The 24083-nt window shown below is 49.3% G+C and overlaps 1 protein-coding gene across 1 annotated transcript; it reads left to right on the forward strand.

Annotated features, from left to right (window-relative positions):
- The first annotated feature begins 3038 nt into the window (after positions 1–3038).
- Positions 3039–23907, forward strand: Fcsk (fucose kinase). Its single transcript, XM_021170630.2, has 24 exons — positions 3039–3059; positions 5795–5899; positions 6410–6561; positions 6705–6755; positions 10281–10406; positions 10930–11002; positions 11471–11568; positions 11955–12035; positions 12543–12662; positions 12842–13013; positions 14134–14246; positions 15612–15713; positions 15835–16005; positions 16443–16507; positions 16888–17258; positions 18495–18705; positions 18848–19014; positions 19097–19318; positions 19683–19826; positions 19954–20073; positions 22166–22353; positions 22443–22542; positions 22927–23150; positions 23292–23907. Exons 2-24 carry the CDS (start codon positions 5818–5820, stop codon positions 23409–23411), a joined length of 3273 nt encoding a protein of 1090 aa, XP_021026289.1. The 5' UTR covers positions 3039–3059; positions 5795–5817; the 3' UTR covers positions 23412–23907.
- Positions 23908–24083: the final 176 nt, after the last annotated feature.

The following is a 24083-nucleotide window of genomic DNA, read 5'->3' on the forward strand; positions in this document are numbered from 1 at the left end:
GGCTGTGCAAAGGCAACTTTGATAAAGGAAAGCATTTAATTGGGAGCTTGCTTGACTGTTTCAGAGGCTTAGTTCACTATCATTATGGCAGGGAGCATGGTGGCTCTCAGGCAGGCATGGCCCTGGAGCTGAGAGCTTTACATTCTGATCTCCAAGCAAAGGGAGTAAGAACAGACCTGGCTTGGGCTTTTGAAACCTCTAAGCCCACCCCCAGTGACACACTTCCTCCAACAAGACCACACCTCCTAATCCTTCTAATCATTCCAAACAGCTAGTGACTAAGCATTCACATATATGAATCAAATCTATAGGGGCCATTCCCATTCAGCCCACCATATTCCACTTTCTGGGCCCTATAGACTCGTAGCCATATCATAATGCAAGATGCATTAAATCCAACTTTAAAACCACCAGTAATCTTTTACAGTCTCAACACTGCTTGAAGTCCAAATCTTTTCTGAGAGTCAAGGCCACCTCTCTCTCTCAGATTTATTTATTTATTTTATGTATGTGAGTACACTGTAGCTGTATAGATGGTTGTGAGCCTTCATATGGTTGTTGGGAATTAAATTTTTAGGACCTCTACTCGCTCTGGTCAACCCTGCTCTCCCCGGTTGGCCCCACTCGCTCAGTCGCTGCTTATTCCGACCCAAAGATTTATGTATTTACTATTATACATAAGCACACTGTAGCTGACTTCAGACACACCAGAAGAGGGTGTTAGATCTCATTACGGGTGGTTGTGAGCCACCATGTGGTTGTTGGGATTTGAAATCAAGACCTTCAGAAGAGCAGTCAAAGCTCTTACCCACTGAGCCATCTCCCCAGCCCCTCTAGACCTTCTCTTAACCACAACCCCCTGTAACATCAAAGTCAAAGAGCAAATCGCACACTTCCAACATACAATGGCACAAAATATACGTTACCATTCCAAAAGAGAAGAAAGGGAGCATGGTGAGGAAGTGCTGGGCCAGAGCAAGGCCAAAAGCCAGCGAGGCATTTTTGAGTTTGTTCTCTTTTCCCACCTTTACCTGGGCTATGCAGGGGAGGATAACTTTGAATTCCCGATCCCCCCACCACCCAAGAGCTGGGATTCTAGCCCTGTGCTACCCCATCCAGCCTTAGAGAAGGTCACGAAGGAAGTTCATTACTGTGCAAATATATCAACCATATTCTAATTAAAACCTCCATCAAACATAAAACCCTAACCAGGGATGCTGAAGTGATTTCCAGGTCTGGGCTATGGCAGACGATGCTGTCACGCACAGCTTTTGCAAAGCTTTGCTGCAAAGTTTTCCACTGTAGAGTTGGAAGTTTCTTCCAGAAGGATCCACCTGAGAAAAACAGGGACGTTTCCTGTCAATGCAATTCTAGCTGCCTATGTTCCCTCCTCAGCAACAATGGCGAGCCAGCCCCTGCTTCTTCACAACTCTTGAGGAGAAAGAAATACAAATGTTAAAAGAAAAGAAGAAGGGAAAGAAAAGAGAATCTGAAGAAATTGGGTCATGGTGGCACACGCCTTTAATCCCAGCCTTGGGGAAGCAGAGGCAGGTGAATCTCTGAGTTTGAAGTCAGCTTGGTCTACGGAGTGAGTTCCAGGACAACCAAGGCTACACAGAGAAACCCTGTCTTTGAAAAAAAAAAATCTAAAGGATATGGTGGTGAGTTCGTACAATCCTAGCACTCTGGAGACTGAAGTAGGAGGAGTTTGAATGAGGGCCAGCCTGGGCTACATAGAAAGATCCTATCTAAAAAAATTAAAAACAAAACAAAACAAAGAACCAAAAAACAGGTAGAGAGATGGATTAGTAGGTGGCTGCTCTTCTAGAGGACTTGGGTTTGATTCCCAGCACCCACATGGTGGTCACAATGGTCTTTAATTCTAACTTCTAGGAATCCAATACCTGCTGGCAACCTCTTCTGGAATGCACGAGGTGCAATACACATGCAGGCAAAACACGCAGGCACATAAAATGGTGGCGTTGATGGTAATAATAAAAGCAAAGTCATTTTCATAATTATTTATTTTTATTTTCATATGCATTGGTGTGTTGCCTGCATTGGTGGTTTATGTCTGTGTGAGGATGTTGTGATCTGCCATGTGTGTGCTGGGAATTGAACCCTGGTCCTCTGGAAGTGCAGTGAGTGCTCTTAACTAGTGGAGATATCTCTCCAGTCCCTAAAATAATAACTTTTTAAAAACCCTTCTTGAGCGGGGGGTGGGGTGGTGGTGGTGGTGGTGACACATGCTTTTAATCCCAGCACTTGGGAGGCAGAGGCAGGTGGATTTCTGAGTTCGAGGCCAGCCTGGTCTACAGAGTGAGTTCCAGGACAGCCAGGACTGCACAGAGAAACCCTGTCTTGAAAAACCAAACAAAAAACAAAAAATAGAAAAAAAAAAACCCCAAAAAACAAAAACCTTCATCATTTTTAAAAGGTTAAAATAAAGGGATTGGAGAGATGGAGCAGCAGTTAAGTTCTTCCAGAGGTTCTGAGTTCAATGCCCAGCCACCATGGGATGGCTCACAACAATCTGTTATGGGATTCGATGCCCTCTTCTGGTGTGTATGAAGACAGCTACAGTGTACTCATATTCAATCAATCAATTAATCAATAGTTAAGAAAGACTTAGCTTTAATAAAAAGTATTTTAAAAGGTCAAAATTACAGCTAGGCGATGGTTGCACACGCACTCAATAGGCAGAGGTAAGCAAGTGAGCTCCTGGACAGTGAGGGCTACAAAGAGAAACCCTGTCAAAACAAAACAAAACAAACAAAAAAATCAAAATATACTTTTACTTTGTACCCGAGTCACAACAAACAAACAAACAAACAAACAAACAGTTGGCCAGTGTCTTTAAGACACCTGTTCTCTCTGGAAATTTGTACATTTAGCACTCCTTGTAAGTTTGAGAACTTTGTCATTTCAGTAAGGCGGGGCTGCGAGTAGGTTCTGAGGACTCTGGCGGGAGGCCGAATGAACTCCATTTCCCAGGGTGCGCCGCGCGGTATGCGCAGCCGCGTTAAAGAGCCGGCTCTCCGAGCGCTGGGCGGACGCAGGTATGTGGGTCCGCGGGGTCTTCAGTTCCACTGTAGTTTGGGGCGCCTTCCTGCGGGTCTCCCAGATCTCTGCCGTCGCCCCCAGCGCTAGTTAGCTGCAGGGGACCTCTGTAGTGCAGCCTTCTCTTGATCTGGGTTTTCAGAGGGAACCCCCACGACTTGCGGACACCTGGCACACCGAGCGACATTCCCTTGAGCCAGTGGAGCTCTAGATGCCAGTGCTGCTCTGATTTTGATTTGAGTCGTTTTCCTGCCTCAGTTTATCCCACTGGGTACACATTGTATGAACGTATTGTTTACTATCTGGTTTTACTTCCAGCCAACTTCTTTCTGCCTCTTGTTCTTCAGAAAGCTGCAAATTAGAGTCTCTTGGGCCTCTCTCTCTCTCTCTCTCTCTCTCTCTCTCTCTCTCTCTCTCTCTCTCTCTCTCTCTCACACACACACACACACACACACACACACACACACACACACACATTCAACTTTTAAAGTTTTCAAAATGCTGAAATGTGCGTAGTCCCTACCTATACCATCTTTCTTCAATGAGCAGATTATGAGCTGGCATAGTGGCCCAGGCCTGTAAACCTAGTATTGGGAAGTGGAGGCAAGAAGATGGAAAGTTTGAGGCCAACTAGGGCTACATAATGTGAGCCTGTCTTAAAAATATGTACTTGGAGTTTGCGTGCGTGCGTGCGTGCGTGCATGTATGCATAAGGGGCCTTATTTTATCATCCCTGGGTATGCTCACTATCCTGCAATTTTCCTGAGGTTTCCTAGCACTGGAAAGCAAACAGAACTAAAAAAAATCAACCAACCAAAAATCCTTGACTAGATGAGTTGGTGCAAGCCTTTAGCCAGGTTTGCTTCGTAGGACTATGTAGTAACTAAAAAAGAAAAAAAAAAAAAGACATAAAAAGTTCCAGTCCTCAAAACTCCAACTTGGATTGAGCAAATGGAGCTCTGTTAAAATGGGCAGAGTGCTGCTATAATTTCTTCTCTGTATTCTAAGATCACTGTGCAAATGCCACGTGTGACAACCCAGGACCATTCCTCCCTGTGACTGGGAACACAGACATGGGGACACACCCGGCTGTTTATGCTAGCTCTACCTGATCTTAGGCGGCCTGCTTATTCTTTAAGCCAGGCTTCCTTTATGCCTGTGGTGTGATAAGATCACCTATTAGGGCTGGTGAATGGCTCCTGTGAGCTGTCACTACAATGCCCTTGGCTAGGTGCCTGAGAAACACTCCTTAAGTGTTAGTTACTCTCCTGGCTGATCTGACTGGGAATACTCCACAGCCTTGCTTGACTTCTTGAGACTTTTCCAGATCTTCCCCTACCCTCACCCCACAACCCCATATTATTCAGAGTTGTCTAAATTTGCTTTACTATCACTGTGATAAAACTACCAAAAGCAACCTGGCGGGGAGAAGGGAGGGTGTATGTTTTATACTTCCCGGTCAGGAACCCCAGGCAGGTATTTGGAGCTGGAATCATGGAGACATGCTGCTTACTGGTTTGCTTTCTTTTTTTTTTTTTTTTTTTTTTAAAGATTTATTTATTTATTTATTATATGTAAGTACACTGTAGCTGTCTTCAGACACACCAGAAGAGGGCGCCAGATCTTGTTACGGATGGTTGTGAGCCACCATGTGGTTGCTGGGATTTGAACTCTGGACCTTCGGAAGAGCAGTCGGGTGCTCTTACCCACTGAGCCATCTCACCAGCCCCTGGTTTGCTTTCTTGCTTGCTCAACCCTTTCTTATATGACCCAGGGACTTTCTTAGATAGGGCCCGCCTACATCAGCCATCAATCACAACAGTCTCTCAAAGACAAGCCCAGGGGGATTTGATTGAGGCAGACTTCAGCTGAGGAGCTTTCTTCAGAGGTGACCTTATGTTATATCAGGGTGACAATTAAAACCAGCACTATGGTCTTTGACCTGGGATCTATTTCAGAGCCTTCATTTCCTCCCAAACAGGGCTAGGCCAAAACTTTCTTACTTCCCTGCCACCTTGGAAAGGCGTGTCATTCACTCAGCCACTGTCGGGTGCCACATATTGTTTTGCGGAGGGGAACATTACAAGTCATGCTTTTTTTTTTTTTTAAAAAATACTTATTCTTTTATTTGCATTGGTGTTTTGACTGTATGTGTGTGTGTATGTGTGTGTGTGTGTATGTGTGTATGTGTGTATGTGTGTGTGTGTGTATGTATGTGTGAAGGTATCAAGATCCCCTGGAACCAGAGTTACAGACAGTTGTGAGCTGCCATGTGTGTACTGGGAATTGAACTCAGGACCTCTGGAAGAACAGCCAGTGTTCTTAACTGCTGAGCCAACTCTCTAGCCCTTAAAGGCATGCTTTTTATTTTAAAAGTCCAGTGAACCGAGTTACGGATAAGGAGGGGCTGGAGAGATGGCTCACTGGTTAAGAACACCTACTGTTCTTGCAGAGGCCTTGAGTTCAAGTCCCAGGATATACAGGATGACTGATAGCCATCTGTAACTCCAGTCACAGGGGAACTGACACCCACCTCTCACCTCCGAAGGCTCTTGGCACTGCACTCGTGTGTTATAATGCACATACACAGGCAAAACACTTACACACAAAATACAATAAAATTTAAAAAGAACCCATGCTTGTGTTAGAATTCATAAAACTGTATACCAGAACGAGTCACACTAACGTATGACCATCAGAAACATTCATGTATGCTTATACATTGCTGTTTCAGGAAGCCCCTCCATTTTGACCAGAATGGAGCAGCCAGAGGGGGTCAATTGGACAGTCATTATCCTGACATGCCAGTACAAGGACAGTGTCCAGGTCTTTCAGAGAGGTAGGTGACACAGCGTCCCCCATTTTCTTTATATTAGGAACTCTCTCTTCTCTTCCTTACCAGACCCCTGCTGCCCTGGGGGCCTGGTAGACCTGGGTTGAGACACAGACTTTCTTCCTAGTCTTGATACCTGATGTACACGTCACGTCATTGGTCCTTAGTTTTCTTATCTGTAAACTGAGGGTAGCAATGCTTCATACCTCAAAGAGGCACTTAACTACCTGCTGTATGAAAAGCTGAGTCAGCCTGGCATGGTGGCACATGCCTTTAATCCCAGCACTCGGGAGGCAGAGGCAGGCGGATTTCTGAATTCGAGGCCAGCCTGGTCTACAAAGTGAGTTCCAGGACAGCCAGGGCTATACAGAGGGGGGAAAGAAAGAGAGAGAGAGAGAGAGAGAGAGAGAGAAAAGCTAAATCAAAGTATCAAAGTAATCAAATGAGTGTTCCAGTCCTTTGGTTCAGGGCAGACTAGTGGTGACTGTGTGTGTCCCCCATTTATTTTGCTCCCAGAGCTGGAGGTAAGGCAGAGGCGGGAGCAGATCCCTGCGGGGACGATGTTACTGGCTGTGGAGGATCCCCAGACTCGAGTCGGCAGTGGAGGAGCAACCCTCAACGCACTGCTGGTGGCTGCTGAACACTTGAGTGCCCGAGCTGGCTTCACTGTGAGTGCTTCTGAGCCGCTGCCCCTCTGGCCCACGTTCCCGTTGAAACTCAAATAGTGTCGACGACTTCCAGACCTTCGGGGGTTTGTTCTGTGAGTCTGACAGGCTCATCTCTGCCCCGTCGTCTCTCCTGCTCTTGACAGGTGGTCACGTCTGATGTCCTGCACTCTGCCTGGATCCTCATCTTGCACATGGTAAGCAGGATTCCGAATGTGCGTGCGGAGGGTCAGAATCTTGGTTCGAGCAATTGGATGGCACTGTAGGGGTGTTCTACCATGGGGCATGTGCAAGGTGTTCATTGTGTAAATCTAGAGGGATCTGAATGAAAGGAAATGTCTAGAAGTTGGGAGCTGGTTAGGAATGTACTTTACAGGGTTGGGGATTTAGCTCAGTGGTAGAACGCTTGCCTAGCAAGTGCAAGGCCCTGGGTTCGGTCCTCAGCTCTGGGGAAAAGAAAAAAAAAAGAAATGTACTTTACACAAATCGAAAGGTCCACCTGGAGATGGAGAGAAGACTCAGTGGGTCAGAGCATTTACTGTGTAAATATGAAGGCCTGGGGTCAAATCCCCAACACCATGTAAAATCTGAATATGGCTTTGTGTGTCTGTAATCCCAGGATCAGAGAAGGACATGCACCTGCACATGTGTGTGCATGCAGCACACACACACACGCATATAGACACATACATGTACAGGCAACATATATGCATACAACACACATGTGCACGCAACACATATGCATACAACACACACAAATACATGAACACACAAATGTGCATGCAACACACACACACAAATAATAATAAGAGAAAGCGGTCCATCTGGGGCAGGCAAGATGGCTCAGTGAGTTAAGGCTTCTAGTGCCAAACCAGACAACCTGAATTCAGTCCTGAGGAGTCAATTCTAATTGGAATTTTTATCAAGATAAAAATGTACATGTAAGTGCTAATACAGAGGTTTTTTTTTTTAATGTATGTATATACGTATGTATGTATGTATGTATGTATGTATTTTTGCCCAGATTCCCCCAGTGGTAATAATTTGTAAACAGCCAGGATATTGTCGTTGCTATAGATGCCTGTCTTACTCTCCAGTGTTAAAACCTTCTGGACCTATGTGGCTTTCTGTTGTTGTCTCTGCCCTTCCTTCCCTATTTTTTTTTTTTTTTGTGCATGATCATCCTGTTTATTTTAAAGCATATTGGATACATGACCTTGTCACATCTGCAGATAATAAGCAGGCTTGGCTGTTAGCAACTCTCTGTTCTACTCTTAGTTTGGGTTGGGGTGAGTAGACTACCAAAATCTAGAAGGGGCTCAGGCTTTTTGTTCATCTGTAGATAGACTTAACCTGGCTCAAAGCATTTTCATTTTGAAAATGGACCATTACTATTATTATTATTATTATTATTATTTTTGATTTTTAATATTTTTATTACATATTTTCCTCAATTACATTTCCAATGCTATCCCAAAAGTCCCCCATAGTGCCCCCCACTTCCCTACCCACCCATTCCCATTCTTTTGGCCCTGGCATTCCCCTATATTGGGGCATATAAAGTTTGCAAGTCCAATGGGCCTCTCTTTCCATTGATGGCCGACTAGGCCATCTTTCGATACATATGCAGCTAGAGACAAGAGCTCCGGGGTTCTGGTTAGTACATCATGTTGTTCCAACAATAGGGTTGCAGATCCCTTTAGCTCCTTGGGTACTTTCTCTAGCTTCTCCATTGGGAGCCCTGTGATACATCCAATAGCTGACTGTGAACATCCACTCCTGCGTTTGCTAGGCCCCGGCATCGTCTCACAAGAGACAGCTATATTTGGGTCCTTTCAGCAAAATCTTGCTAGTGTATGCAACCTTCCCTATTTTTATTTACGCTTGCATGTGTGTGTTTCTGCTCGTTTACATGTACACCATGTGCATACCCTGCTCACGGAGGTCAGAACAGGGTACAGAAGGTAGAAGAGGGCATCGGGTTACCACAGAACCAGAGTTACAGGAGGTTGTGGGCCGCCCAGTGTGGGTGCTCTGCAGTGAACCTGGGTCCTTTTTTTTTTTTTTTTTTTTTTTTTTTTGGTTTTTAGAGACAGGGTTTCTCTGTGTAGCCCCGGCTGACCTGGAACTCACTCTGTAGACCAGGCTGGCCTCGAACTCAGAAATCCACCTGCCTCTGCCTCCTGAGTGCTGGGATTAAAGGCGTGTGCCACCATGCCCAGCTCCTGGGTCATTTCTAAGAGCAGCAAGTACTTTCAACCAATGAGCCATCTCTCCAACCCAGTTCCCCCCTCTTCAGCACAACCTGTGCTTTTTGGAGATTATTATTATGTACCTTAAGTTTTTGTTATATTTATTATGTATATGTGCATGTGTGTGTCAGAGGACAACTTTTGGAATTAGTTCTTTCCTTCTACCATGTGAGTTTAAGGACTCTGAGTCACCGTTCAGGCTTAGTGGCAAGTTCCCTTATCCACTGAATCATCATACTGGCCCAGATCCTATTATTAGGTCTTTAGATCAGGACCTCATGGGGTCGGAGAGATGGCTTAGTGATTAAGAGTGTTTGATGCTCCTGCAAAGGATCCAGGTTCAGTTCCTAACACCTACATTGGACTGCTCACAACCACCGATAATTCCAGTTTCAGAGGATTTGATGCCCTCTTTTGGCCTCCGCAGGCACCTGCATGAACATGATATACATGCAGATAAGTAGATACACACTTTTTTTTTTTTTTTTTTTTTTTTTTTTTTTTAAGGAGGGCCTCATGTAGCCGTGGTGGCTTGCTCCAAACTTGCTGTGGAGCTGAGAACAGACTTGAACTTCAGATTCTCCACCTCCAAGGGCAGGGATCATGGGCATGTGTCACCATGTCCCATGCTAGGCAAGCACACTGCCAAACGGAGTCACATTTCCAGTTTATTGAGTGTATGCTTTTTTTGTTTGTTTGTTTGTACCCTGGGCCCCAGAGTACAAACCATATAGCCCTGGCTGACCTGGAGCTCATTATGTAGACCAGGCTGGCCTCAGACTCAGAGATCCACCTGCCTCTGTCTCCCAAGTGCTGGGATTAAAGGCATGCACCACCACCGCCTGGCTAACACTTTCTATTTTAAAAATATTATTATTAAGAATTATTTATTTATTTATTTATTTATTTATTTATTTATCATAAGTACACTGTAGCTGTCTTCAGATACTCCAGAAGAGGGAGTCAGATCTCACTACAGATTGTTGTGGGCCACCATGTGGTTGCTGGAATTTGAACTCAGGATCTCCAGAAGAGCAGTCAGTGCTCTTAACCGCTGAGCCATCTCTCCAGCCCAATATACTGCTTTCTTTCTTTCTTTCTTTTTTTTTTTTTGTTTTGTTTTGTTTTGTTTTTTTTGTTTTTCGAGACAGGGTTTCTCTGTATAGCCCTGGCTGTCCTGGAACTCATTCTGTAGACCAGGCTGGCCTTGAACTCAGAAATCCTCCTGCCTCTGCCTCCCAAGTGCTGGGATTAAAGATGTGCGCCACCACGCCCGGCTAATATAACGCTTTCTTAAAACCTCTTTTACGCCGGACAGAGAAACCCTGTCTCGAAAAAACCAAAAAAAAAAAAAAAAAAAAAAAAAAAACCTCTTTTACTTAATGCCTTTTGCCCTCGTACAGTGGAGGTGTCCCTGCTTCCCTGTAGCAAGGACTCCCTCATGAGGTTCTGCTTCCCCCCACCCCCCAGGGCCGAGACTTCCCCTTTGATGACTGCGGCAGGGCCTTCACTTGCCTCCCTGTGGAGAACCCACAGGCCCCTGTGGAGGCCTTGGTATGCAACCTGGACTGCCTGTTGGATATCATGACCCACCGGGTAAGGCCAGGTAGTCAACCCAGAGTGGGTCCTCCCAGATGAACCAGTTTGCACATACTGAGCCACCCGTGAGGGTCTATGAGGCACGGATGGGGAACCCTAGGAAGAAAGGTCAGTAGTGAGCACACTAGAGCTTCAAGCAGATAAGCAGTTAGTTTGGGGGCCAGGTGTGGTGACGAACACCTTTAATCTCAGCACTCAGGAGCAGAGTCAGTTGGGTCTCTGAGTTCCAGCCCAGCTGAGTCTACATCGTGAGACTCTGCCTCAAACAAACAAACAAACAAACAAACAAAAAGTATGGGAGGAGGTTGGGTGGGAGGTTGAATGTCAGTTAACACTGACATCGTGGCACCTGATAGGCCCTGATGCTTCAGTGGCAGACGCTTTTCAGTTTTAAGTGAACACACAGGGGTGGGGTGGAGTGGGTCGAGGCGTCGGGGATGGTGAAAGAGTGGAGGATGGGCTGGGCCAGGCCACTAGCTAAATTACCTGGTCTTTCATCTCTTTCCCTGGTCCCCTGCAGCTGGGTCCAGGTTCCCCACCAGGTGTGTGGGTCTGCAGCACCGACATGCTTCTGTCTGTTCCTCCAAACCCTGGTGAGCATGCGTGGCCCGGGACCGCCTTCCCTCGCCAAGTCTGTCCCAGCAGCCTATTTATAAAGGAAGCATGGGCCCGGTCATTGGTCTGTTGAGCCTCAGTCTGCCCTTCCGCAGACTTGGTAGCTGGTTGTGGTGGTTCATGCCTTATAATTCTTGCACTCGGGAGGGCAAGGCAGGAAGAGTGCAGCAAATGCAAGCGGCTGTGAGTTCTAGACCAACGTTCACCCCCACGCCCACGGGGGCGGAGTTAAATAGGAATGACCAGGAATGCCCCGCCCCTTTGGCTCACAGTGACTTGTGAAAGAACTTTAAGGGGAGAAGGGGGTTGCCATTTTCCCAGAGGAATGTCCACTTGGCCTTGGAAACTGTATTTCCCTTCCAGAGCTCCCAGACGCTGCTGCTCTGGGCTCGTTTCCTCCTGTCTGGGGCTCCCTACCTTGCCACCCTGATTGTGCCATCCCATAGGGATCAGTTGGGATGGCTTCCGGGGAGCCAGAGTGATCGCCTTTCCTGGGAGCCTGGCCTATGCGCTGAACCACGGTGTCTACCTCACTGACTCACAGGTATTACTCCTGGTACAGCTAAGCTGCCCTGGGGTTGGGGTGCTTTTCTGGTCATGTGCTCTGGGACCTGCAGTTCTTGATATCTGTCGTCCACGTGGTCTCGAACCTGAGTTCTGATGCAGCTCACTTGCCTAGATGTCAGGCTGTGTGCTCAGGGGCTGAGGCTGTGACAGTGACTAAAGCCTGCCGCCTCCCCCCCCCCCCCCCCGGCCCCACTCTCTCTTATACAGATAGAAGTCAGCTGCTTTGTCCCCTCAAACGCACCGCACCGGTACCTGCCTGACTCGCACCTACTCACTGGGAGACCGTTTGCTGACTCTTACAGCTGTGCCTACTTCCTGGTCCTCTCTTGTTCCTGGTGCTCATTCAGTTCCTCCCTCCCACAGGGCTTGGTTTTGGACATTTACTACCAGGGCACTAAGGCGGAGATACAACGGTGTGTCGGACCTGATGGGCTGGTACCACTGGTATGGTTCACTGGGCTTGGGACGAGGGGTCCTGGAGACTTTTGGGAATAGAGGAGGACAGTTTCCCTTTCTGGGGGAGAGACCCACTCTTTTTTAGAGGATCCGAGGCCAAGCTAGAACCAGAACCTAAAGAGACATGCAGCAGGGCAGATGAGGCCAGAATCCATGGAGCAGGTAGATGTGGAAGCTCAGGGTCTTGCCTTGGTCCAGAAAGCTACCAGATGTGAGCAAGGTAGGGAATGTAGTAGGAGATTAGAGGCAGCCTGGTGGATGTGGGTAGGATGTTGGGTGTAGAGCTGAATTTGGCAGACCTGAAAGTTGAGGGGGTTCTGTAAGGTGCTTTTGTAGAAGCTGACCAAACCTGGAATATGGGGGCTGGGGTGATCCCAAAACCCCATGCCTTTTATGATACCACACCACATTCGGCTCATCTGTGTGTGCCCTCCTCAATTCATGCCTGAGCTTGGCACCAGGGTTCCTCCACGTGAGCTTTGTGGGTCCCTCCAGGTCTCTGGGGTCGTCTTCTTCTCTGTGGAGACTGCTGAGCACCTCCTAGCCACTCATGTGAACCCACCGCTGGATGCCTGCACCTATATGGGCTTGGACTCTGGAGCCCAGCCTGTGCAGGTGACTAAAGGAAGCAACCGGGGTCTCCCGGCTGGGGGGGTGAGAGGCTGAGTGACCTCCGGCCAGTCCTTTCCCTTTTCTGGGTTAGCTTCTGCAGATGGGACTAGCCCAACCCAGCCGTGGGATTGTGGGGCCCAGCCACTGCCCTGCCAATAGCCACGCTTCTCCCCCTCACCCAGCTGTCTCTGTTTTTCGACATCCTGCTCTGCATGGCTCGGAATATGAGCAGGGAGAACTTCCTGGCTGGGCGGCCCCCGGAGTTGGGGCAAGGTGACATGGATGTAGCAGGTTACCTGAAGGGAGCCCGGGCCCAGCTGTGGAGGGAGCTTCGAGATCAGCCCCTCACAATGGGTGGGTATCTCTTATTAGCCCTTGGGTAGAAAGAGAGAGAGCTGCCTCCTGCACTGTGGACTAGGCAAGCCTAGCCCATGAACTGGACAGTTATGCTCTCCCCATCCAGAACTTTCCTGCCAAGGTACTTCCCTTCCCTGTCCTCCTGTTGTCTCCGTTTTGGCTCCTTTCCCACTGTGTCCTCCTGGTAGCTATGGGCCTGAGGCAGGTTGCAGCTCAGCTTTATCATTGGCCCAAGTGGCTCACCCCCCATGCCTGCCTCTCTAGTGTCTGGCGAGGATGTTTGTTGGCAGCCAACTGACCCTGTACTGTAGCTGCAGCAGGCACAGGGTTGGAGTCAGTTCTTTTAAGAAAGATTTCTCTTTTAATTTAAAAACTATATGTGGGTTTTGGAGAGATGGCTCAGCGATTAAGAGCACCCACTGCTCTTTCAGTGGTCCCAAGTTTAATTCCCAGCAACCACAGGATGGCTCACAACCATCTGTAGTGGGATCTGATGCCCTCTTCTGGTGTCTGAACCAGAACACAACAGTGTATTCACATACATAAAATAGATACATCTTCTTTGTTTTAAAGATTTATTTTATCTTATGTATATGAGTATACCATAGCTGTAGATGGTTGTGAGCCTTCATGTGGTTGTTGGGAGTTGAATTTTTAGGATTTCTGCTTGCTTCGGTCAACCCTGCTCACTCAGTCCCTGCTCTCTCTGGTCCAAAGATTTATTTATTATTGTACATAAGTACACTGTAGCTTTCTTCAGACCCAATAGAAGTTGTCAGATCTCATTACAGGTGGTTGTGAGCCACCTATGGTTGCTGGGATTTGAACTCAGGACCTTAGGAAGAGCAGTCAGTGCTCTTACCCGCTGAGCCATCTCACCATCCCAGATACATCTTTTTTAAAATCCCCCAAAACCTATATGTTTGTGTGTCTGCCTGTTGGTATGAACATGTGGGTGCAGGTCCCTTAAGAGGCCAGAAGAGGGCGCTGGATCCCTTGGAGTTGGTGGTTGTGAGCCACCTGATGTGGGTGGGTGCTGGGAATTGAACTTTGGTCCTCTGCAAGAGCAACTGGGGCATCTCTCGAACCCCTGGGGTCCATTCTCATGTCTTTATAGTGTATGTCCCTGACGGCGGCTACAGCTACATGACGACTGATGCCACCGAGTTCCTGCACAGACTCACGATGCCTGGAGTAGCTGTGGCACAGATTGTTCACTCCCAGGTGGAGGTGAGACTTGTCTGTCCCTCCCCTCCCCTTTTTAAAAGATTTATTTATTTATTTATTTATTTATTTTCATGCATATGAGTACACTGTAGCTGTGCAGATGGTTGTGAGCTTTCATGTGGTTGTTGGGAATTGAACTCAGGACCTTTGGAACAGCAGTCAGTGCTCTTACCTGCTGAGCCGTCTCACCAGCCCTTGTCTGCCCCTTATTAGGCGCATGCTGAGTACTTGAGGTCAGTGAGATGTGGGCTCCAGAGATAGAAATTCCCTGTGCTTGGAACAGTTTACCTATGAGTTAAGGTACCATCAGCTCTCTTTTTTTCTTTTTTCTTTTTTTGGAGACAGGGTCTCCAAAAAGCTGGAGGCTGACCTCAAATTTGATAGATCTCCAAGGGTGTCCTTAAGTTTCTCCACCCCCTACCCCCTGCCCCAACCCACCAGACTGGGTTTGTGTAGCCCTGTCTGTCTGTAGACCAGGCTGGTCTTGATCTCAGAGATCTGTCTTGCCTCTGCCCACTGCTTGACTGACCTTGAAATTTTTATTTAAGACTTATTTTTTACATTTTATTTACTTGCATGTACGTGCATGCGTGCACATGTACATGCCTTCATGTGTGTACATGTGCACATGCTATAGCACGTATAGAAGTCAGAGGACAACTTAAAAGAGTCATTTTTCTCCATTGTTTGAGTTCAGGGATCAAACTCAGGTTTTCACACTTGGCAACACATGACTTTATCCCTTGGGCAACCTAGTGGTCAGACTTTGAACTTGCTTTTGTTTTGTTTTCTTTCTTTTATTTTTAATTTTTTTTTATTATGTATTTTCCTCAATTACATTTCCAATGTTATCCCAAAAGTCCCCCATACCCTCCCTTGTTTTGTTTTCTTAAAGACAAGGGTTTCTTTGTGTAGTCCTGGCTGACCTTGAGGTCACAGAGATCCTCCTGCTTCTGCCTCCCAAATTCTGGGATTAAAGCACACAGCACCACATTTTGATATCCCAGAGACACTGGAGGTGCAGAGAAGCCAAGCTACTTATTCAAGGCTAGAGAGTGGCCAGTTAATGGCTAGTTAGACACTAGGAAGGACCTTTCTGCAGGTTCTTTGGGGAGACAGGAGGCTGAGGACTGGACAGATGGCGTTCAAAGGTGGCCTTAGGGTAGGAGTGCTTGGATAGATCAGATGGGATGGAGAAAAGTTCTTTGGATTGGGCCAGGACAGGTCTAGAGTGGGATCTGGCTGGTTGAAGTTCCTGGAGTGTAGTGGGTCTTTATACTTTCCACCTAGGTATTTGTATCCAAGTAAGAATTGAGGTGCCCAGCCTCTGGCTTTCAGCTTTACCGGTTTTCTTCCCTGGCTTCACAGGAGCCACAGCTGCTAGAGGCTACGTGCTCCGTGGTCAGCTGCCTGCTGGAGGGCCCTGTGCACCTGGGGCCTCGCAGTGTCCTGCAGCACTGTCACCTGAGGGTGAGCTCTGACAGCATGGGCAGGGGGGGAAGCAGACGGGGTGGGGGTGCCATTGCTCAGCACTTGTTGGGGCCCCATGCACCTGCCCCTCACCTCAAGATACCTGCCTGCTTCCTTTCAGGGCCCCATTCGCATTGGCGCTGGCTGCTTTGTGAGTGGTCTGGATACAGCCCACTCGGAGGCACTGCATGGCCTGGAGCTCCATGACGTCATCCTTCAGGGACACCATGTGCGGCTGCATGGTGCCCTGAGCCGTGTATTTACTCTTGCTGGCCGTCTGGACAGCTGGGAAGTAGGCATCTACCTCACATTCCTTTGTCTCCATCTTTCGACACTGGGAACCCCCCAGGGGTCTGCCTCTGTCCTATCACAGGGTTTCTGAGCACTGGCCTGAGGGATAGACTGGGGGCGGGGTGACCAGACGTCTCATTGGACTTTTGAGGACTTTATCCCCATGTTAGAGGCTGGTGCTTGAGGTTTAGAGGGGTAGCTTGCTTTGGGTCTCTTGGCTAGTAATGGCCCCCATCAGGAGTAGACCTCAGGATTGTGCTCTAAGTCCTAGGCATTTGGGTGGAAGTGTTAAAAGTGGCTTAAAAGAACCTGTTCCTGTATGTGTGTCTCTCTCTTCCAGTCCCCTTTGGAGCATCTGTTCCCCAGTCTCTGGCCTGGTGTCCCCTAGTCCCTTTCAAAGGCCCCTGAATTCCTGACTGCTTCTTCCTCTTCCCCCAGAGACAGGGGGCAGGCATGTATCTCAACATGTCCTGGAATGAATTCTTCAAGAAGACAGGCATTCGGTAAGTAAGCTGCTTGCTTCAGTAGGCCTCTGTGGACCTAGGCAGCCGGTGTAGTTGCTGCTTTGTAGCTTTGCCCTGGGCGGCCCTGTCGGGTCCTCTCACCACCCTGCTAGGCCCACTACAGCTGGAACAGCTGGATTCTCCCCAGGACTTTTTCCTGAGCAGCTCTGCAGTTCCTGGCTGTGCTGTGTCTACACTTTGGGATTTTTTTATTCAGTATCTTAGGCAAGTTGACAGGGCAGCATAGCCTCCCTCCCCTAGTGACATACTAGTGCCGCCCATGGGAGAGTATGTCCTGTCCCCATGAGTTGACCAATAGGCTTGGAAAGAAGGCAGGGCCCTTAGCTTTCTTCCTACTAATGCACCTTTCTGCACCCCAGAGACTGGGACTTGTGGGACCCAGATACACCCCCCTCAGATCGATGCCTCCTCAGTGCCCGCCTTTTCCCTGTGCTCCACCCCATGAGGGCCCTGGGGCCCCAGGATGTGCTGTGGATGCTGCACCCCCGCAAACACAGAGGTGAGGCCCTGCGGGCCTGGCGAGCTTCCTGGCGTCTGTCCTGGGAGCAGCTGCAACCTTGCGTGGACCGGGCTGCCACACTGGACTCCCGCCGAGATCTGTTCTTCTGCCAGGCCTTGCAGAAGGCAAGGCACGTGTTAGAGGCGCGGCAGGACCTCTGCCTACGCCCACTGATCCGGGCCGCTGTCGGGGAAGGTTGCTCTGGGCCCCTGCTGGCCACACTTGACAAGGGTGAGTGTACTGGGTGTTAATAGTAAGGAGTTAGGCTATGGTGTCCTGCCCTGCCTGCCCTCTGGGCTGTCAATGGAAAGGACTAGGAAGCCATGTGATTCTAAAGTGGAAGAAACGCTGGAGTTTTATTTTCTAGCAATCTTCATTCTTGTTAGTAAGGCTTTTAGTGGGAGGTTCGCGCCCGGTTGCTAAGACTCTGGGTCCTTACAGCATCTACAGGCCTGTGTGTTCTGTACTGAGTGCCAGGATGAGGGCGTAAAGCTCCAGCAGGGACCTGGCATGTAGGCAGCTCTCCCACATAGTAGCTGGACCATATGGCCTGGTGGCTAAGAGTCTTAGCCTCATAGAAAGTGGCTCATTAGTGGCCCTGAGAAGAGTGGAATCTTGTCCCAGTTCAAATCACTCACCCACAGCTAGCTGAGATGAAGACTTCAACCCAGGTAGTTTGATCCCTGAACTCTTTTTTTTTTTTTTTTTTTTAAAGATTTGTTTATTTATTATATGTAAGTATACTGTAGCTGTCTTCAGATACACCAGAAGAGGGCATCAGATTTCGTTACGGATGGTTGTGAGCCACCATGTGGTTGCTGGGATTTGAACTCCAGACCTTTGGAAGAGCAGTTGGCGCTCTTAACCACTGAGCCATCTCGCCAGCCCCCCCCCCCCCCACCCCCCGAACTCTTTTTAAAAAGTATTTATTTAAGCCAGGTAGTGGTGGTGCATGCCTTTAATCCCAGAACTGTGGAGGCAGAGAGGCAGGCAGATCTCACTTGAGTTTGAGGCTAGCCTGGTCTACAGAGCAAGTTCTAAGACAGCCAGGGCTATACTTAACTCTTTTTTGAAAAACCAAACCAAACCAAACCCAGTGTGTGTGTGTGTGTGTGTGTATACACGTGTATGTGTGTGTGTAGGATTAGTAGACAGCTTGTTCTCTTCTTTCCCCATATGAGTGTCAGAGATTGAATTCAGGTTGTCAGGTTTGGCAGCAAGTGAGTTTGCCGCGAGGTTTCTCACTGACTCAAGCCTGAATAATGCCTCAGGCAGCAGTGGGGGATGCATTTGCATTGGAGCTAGCAGAATAAAACCTTTGCTAGGGTGCATTCACAGGCAAGGGCACACCTTGACAAAAGCTCGTAGCAGTGAGGAGCCCAGAGTATCTGGGGACAGTTGAGCCTGGGGTAGAGTATTAGAGGCCAGAGCCTTCTCTTCTGGAACCCCTAACTCCTGGTCCCTCAGTTGCAGCTGGGGCAGAAGATCCTGGTGTGGCAGCCCGGGCTCTGGCTTGTGTGGCAGATGTGCTGGGCTACATGGCCGAGGGCCGAGGAGGCTTGCGCAGTGGGCCAGCTGCCAACCCTGAGTGGATTCAGCCTTTCTCATACTTGGAGTGTGGAGACCTGATGAGGGGTGTGGAGGCACTTGCCCAGGAGAGAGAGAAGTGGCTGACCAGGTGGGTGTGAATCAAACTAGAACCTGTCAAGGAGCCATCTGTGGAAGGATCTCCTGATAGTGGATGCTCAGGACATTCGGATTGACCATGGCAAGTCTACTCCCAGCTCGGGGCTCCATGAGACTATCTTCCCTCCTGTCAGGCCTGCCTTGCTGGTTCGAGCTGCCCGCCATTACGAGGGGGCCGAGCAGATCCTGATCCGCCAGGCTGTGATGACGGCCCGGCACTTCGTCTCCACCCAGCCCGTGGAGCTGCCCGCACTCGGACAGTGGGTGGTGACTGAGTGCCCAGCCCGTGTGGATTTCTCTGGTCAGTTCCTCGGGCTAGGTATGGGTAACCTCTTCAGAGTCAGGCGGGCAGGCTCTCTGACCACTTTGTTGAACTGCACTAGGGGGCTGGAGTGACACACCGCCCATTGCCTATGAGCTTGGTGGAGCAGTGTTGGGCCTGGCTGTGCGGGTGGACGGCCGCCGGCCCATCGGGGCCAAGGCACGCCGCATCCCGGAGCCTGAGCTCTGGCTGGCAGTGGGACCTCGGCAGGATGAGATGACCCTGAGGATAGTGTGCCGGAGCCTGGATGACCTGCGGGATTACTGCCAACCTCACGCCCCAGGTCAGGACAATTAGAACATCGTCCAGGAGGGATGGCAGCCAGAGCCAGCTGGGATGGGGGCAGACCTTGGATATCCATCCACAGAGGACTGTAGACTATTGGGGAGCTGACCTTAGGGCTTGCCAGTATGTTGAGGAGCTCTGAAAGACTAGAAAGGCTGACAGTTACCATTCTTAGGCCAGCTGTCGCAGAACACACTTGCCTGTGGTAGAGAGCCTAGATGCCCTTTTATGGTTTGAGGATGTGGCCTGCACTGTCCTACCAGAGGAACTCCATCTTGGGTTGGGAAATTGCGGGGTTGGATGTTAAGTGAGGCTGAGATGGGCCTGGGAGTAGAATTCCTCCCTTTGTGCTCATCCCTCAGGGGCCTTGCTGAAGGCAGCCTTTATCTGTGCCGGCATTGTGCATCTCCATTCAGAGCTCCCTCTGCTTGAACAGTTGTTACACTCCTTTAATGGTGGCTTTGAGCTGCACACGTGGTCAGAGCTGCCGCACGGCTCTGGTCTTGGTAAGCCCTGGTTCCCTGTTGTTACCCTTCCCCTCAACTCTTCACTCTTGCTTGTGGTCCTGGTCCCTGGCCTCTGTGCAGCACAGAGAAGTGTCTCGTGACTGGTGCCCTCCTCTGTGTTCTGCAGGCACCAGCAGCATCCTGGCAGGGGCTGCCCTGGCTGCCTTGCAGCGGGCTGCAGGCCGGGCAGTGGGCACGGAGGCTCTCATCCACGCAGTGCTGCACCTGGAGCAGGTGCTCACCACAGGTACACAGTGGGCCAGGCTGGTGGTGAACGCTGCCTTTTTTATCGACCCTGGAGGCTGGGCTCCCCTAGATTCATCAGTAGCCATATAACCGTAAAATGGTTGTCGTTTCCTTACCACTTTGATTTCTGATGCTTTTTGACTTGAAATATTTTACCTCAAAGGAACTAAGGTCCTACTACTTGAGGCCTGGACTTGAGGGCGGGAAGCTATCACTCCTTTTGATTTGAGGGTTTGCCTGGATTATGTAAGTGCACCTTGTCTGGGGCCCACGGAGGGCAGAAGAGGGTGCCGCATCCTTTGCTGCTGGTGATAACAGGGGAAATGAGCCACCCTATGGGTGATGGGGACTGAACCAGGTACTCTGAAAGTAAATGCTCTTAACTGCTGAGCCATCTCTCCAGTCCCAACTGCACCTTTTGGTATTGGGTATCCGTGGTCCATATGGTAGTCCTCATGACTACCCACTCCAGGCTGTCCTTCAGAGACTGAGGCAGATCTGGGTTTGGAGTGGGGGATGGACTTGTCTTTCTGGGCTATAAAGGTTTTTGCCCCTTTGCTGTCTGTATGGCGGAACAATGATGGCCCAGCTAAGACTATACTCTGAGGTGGTTTGGTCACCAGACCGCCTTCTGGCTATTATGGTGCATGAAGCTGAGCATAATGTAAAGCAGCCACGCATTTGTTTGGTCCTAGATCCTAGACCGTTCTGTTCACCCAGGGGTCTCATCTCTGGTATAGTTTGAAGGAAACTGCCTCAAAGATGCACGAATACCTGACCACAGGGTCTCCTCCAGTTCCTCTGAAGCCCTGCCTTTGTGCTGACCCAAATCCCATAATAGGCAGTATATAAGCAAAAGTTAGCTATGCTTTCAGTGTCCTTTTGAGACCATTCGAGCTCATTTGGTCAACTGACATTTATTGATAACTCTATTGGGGCCTAGGGACGAAATGAGCAAAAACATGTCTTTAATCTCAAAAGTCATGGGATATAAGGAACATATAAGGAACTCATCAGTAGCCACTGGAGTGCTCTGAAGAGGGGTATAGTCGAGTTCTTGGTATTTTCTGCACTCTCTCTCCATCCTCATTCTGTACTTTAGATTCTTAACTACCGAGGGACTGAAGGTTAGAGAGAGATCGTGGTGGGTAAAGTGCTTGCCGTGCAAACATGAGGACCTGACCTTAGATCCCCAGCACCAACCTGTACAAAAGTCTAGGTGTGAAATTATGCGTGTATAAACCCTGTACTAGGAGGCGTGTAAAAAGAGTTCCCAGGGCCCAGTGGGCAGCCAGTGTAGCTAATCGGTGACCTCCAGGCGGTGGAGGGGCTGGAGAGTTCGTTCCTAGCTCATAGCCACCTGTAAATCCAGCTTCAAGGGATCTGACCTTCTCTGGGTACTGCGTTCATGTGCACATACCTACACACACACCAAAGGGTTTTTCAAGATAGAGTCTTACTATGTAGCCCTAGCTGTCCTGAAACTCACTCTGTAGACCAGGCTGGTCTTGAGATCACAGAAATCTGCCTGCCTCTGCCTCCCAAGTGCTGGGATTAAAGGTGTGCGCCACCGCTACCTGACTTTTATTTTTAGGTTTATTTTATATATATGTGTGTTTTGTGCATTTTCTTAAAAAGACATTTTTCTATATGTGTATCTCCTTATGGGTATGTGTACATGGACCCATAAGGAGATATGGAGGCCAGAAGGTATTTAATGCCCCCATGGTGGAGTTTCAGGTGGTTGTGAGCTGCCAGATGTAGGTGCTGGAAACCACATGCTGGTCTTCTGCAAAAGCAGTAAGAACTTTCAATTACTAAGCCATCTTTTGCTTCTATGAACTTATTTTTCAAGGACTCATTATGTGGAAGTCTAACTTCTGATGTGCCTTGTGCCAATTCTAATTACGTGATAGAACTGCAACAAAACTGTCCCTTTCTGGGACTGGCCTGCTGTCGTGGCTTACTCGTCTCAGCTAGAGTTGGGACCGGGACAAGCTGTATTCCCATTCTAGTTCCAGTTAGAGATTCAGGGCCATGAAACAAGGCTGGGTCACTTAGGTTCCAACAGTGACAGGACTTTGGGTTCATAGGAGGTGGCTGGCAGGACCAAGTCAGTGGCCTAATGCCTGGCATCAAGGTGGGGCGCTCCCGGGCCCAGCTGCCCCTCAGGGTGGAGGTGGAGGAAATCACTGTGCCTGAGGGCTTTGTCCAGAAGATCAATGACCACCTGCTCCTGGTTTATACTGGCAAGACCCGATTGGCCCGGAATCTGCTGCAGGTGAGCTCAGCCCTGACTAAGGAAGGCAGTCTCCTGGCTGGCCTTGGCTGGAGCCGATTCTCATGGCACCGTCCGTGTCCCGCCTGCAGGATGTGCTGAGGAACTGGTACGCTCGGTTGCCCGTTGTGGTACAGAATGCCCGCAGACTGGTGCGACAGACCGAGAAGTGCGCTGAAGCTTTCCGCCAAGGTGAGCTTGTTTATCCGTTCAGAGGTAACTCTTGTCTCAGGCCAGACACAACCCCACACATTAGGTCTTTGGGGATCTTGTTTTCTCCTTGTGGAGCCCTATCTCAGTATAGAACTTGTCTCATGGGAATGGCCCTCTGATCCTATTTACCAGGAAACAGGAGGAACAGGCTCTGCCCTGACTGAGTTGCAGGGAAGTGGGGGCTGCTCAAGCCCCAACGATGGGGCCATAGAATACTGACTGGGCACCATGCTAGTCGCTCTGTGTAGTAGCCCTCAACCTTGTGCAGTTGGTGAAGTCATGTCTTTTGACACTCCCTTCCCTCTGCAAAAGTTATCACCTGAGTATCTGGCCCAGGCAAGCCATCCCCTCTCCTAACCCCAGGAAACCTGCCTCTGCTGGGACAGTACCTGACCTCATACTGGGAACAGAAGAAGCTTATGGCCCCAGGCTGTGAGCCGCTGGCCGTGCAGCGAATGATGGATGTCCTGGCCCCATATGCGTATGGCCAAAGCCTGGCAGGGGCAGGTGGTGGTGGCTTTCTCTATCTATTGACCAAGGAACCCCGGCAGAAAGAGACTCTGGAAGCTGTCCTGGCCAAGGCTGAGGTATGTGCTGGTATAAGGGTTGGAAGTTGGTTGGAGTGAAATACCCAACTGTGGCCTACCAACTCATGGTCCTCGTGGCCCCATATCAGTCCAAAAGGCCTGAGAATGTCTAAAGCTCTCAACACCTTCTGTCCCACCCAGGGCCTCGGCAACTACAGTGTCCACCTAGTGGAAGTGGATCCTCAGGGCCTGAGCCTGCAGCTGCTGGGACACGATACCCGTCTTTGTGGGGCCGGGCCCTCTGAAGCGGGCACCACCTAGAGCTGCAGCTGCGTGTCCCTTCAGTGGGGCTACTTTGCTATCCCTCACCTACCTCTTCAAGTCTGCTGCTAAGGAAGGAAGGAAGCAAGACTTGGACAGAAGAGGCAGTGTTTGCAAACAGTACTGTGCTTCATGGCGGGCAGTGGCTGAGACTTGGCCTCTATCTCATCTGGATTAAGGGGGTCTTAGTCAGTGTCTCATGTGCACTCTACAAATTCCATGGCCCAGTATAGGCCTCCTAGGGCCCTGCAAAGGATGACAATCAGACCAACTCTAAAGATAGACTTTCAGGCATTCCCATACCAACTTTGATTGTACAGCAGGGGCAGGGAAGGGTGGAGGTGTGCTCTCAGGTCTATGACAGGGAAGCACTCCCTGCCACAGTCTACAGCACGCTTTTGATAACCTAAGCCTTCCCAACACTACAGTGTCAAAGGAACCTGGGGGGCAGTGGGTTCTCAACACCCGCATCCTTGGAATAAATTCTAATTTTCAAGTTTGTCTTCAGAAAACTGTTTTTTGCTGGGAGAAATTCCTACTTCTGGTACTGTGGGAAGCTGCCACACCTGGATTGATCCAGGCCCTGGTGCTGAAAGCCCAAGAAAGGGTTGAAGTCCAGAACTGGATGAGGGTTCCCGCTGTTAGGTGACTAGATGGGGGGAGACTTGACTG

Source organism: Mus caroli, unplaced genomic scaffold, assembly GCF_978045245.1.
Source record: "Mus caroli unplaced genomic scaffold, Mus_caroli_1 scaffold_10, whole genome shotgun sequence".
In the NCBI taxonomy this organism is placed as follows: domain Eukaryota; kingdom Metazoa; phylum Chordata; class Mammalia; order Rodentia; family Muridae; genus Mus; species Mus caroli.

Coding starts and splice junctions, on each gene's coding strand:
- Fcsk (XM_021170630.2), top strand. CDS start 5,818: ATGGAGCAGCCAGAGGGGGTCAATTGGACAGTCATTATCCTGACATGC. Junction 11,003..11,470: donor GTCTGTTCCTCCAAACCCTG/GTGAGCATGCGT, acceptor GCCATCCCATAG/GGATCAGTTGGGATGGCTTC. Junction 22,354..22,442: donor TGGCCCGGAATCTGCTGCAG/GTGAGCTCAGCC, acceptor TCCCGCCTGCAG/GATGTGCTGAGGAACTGGTA.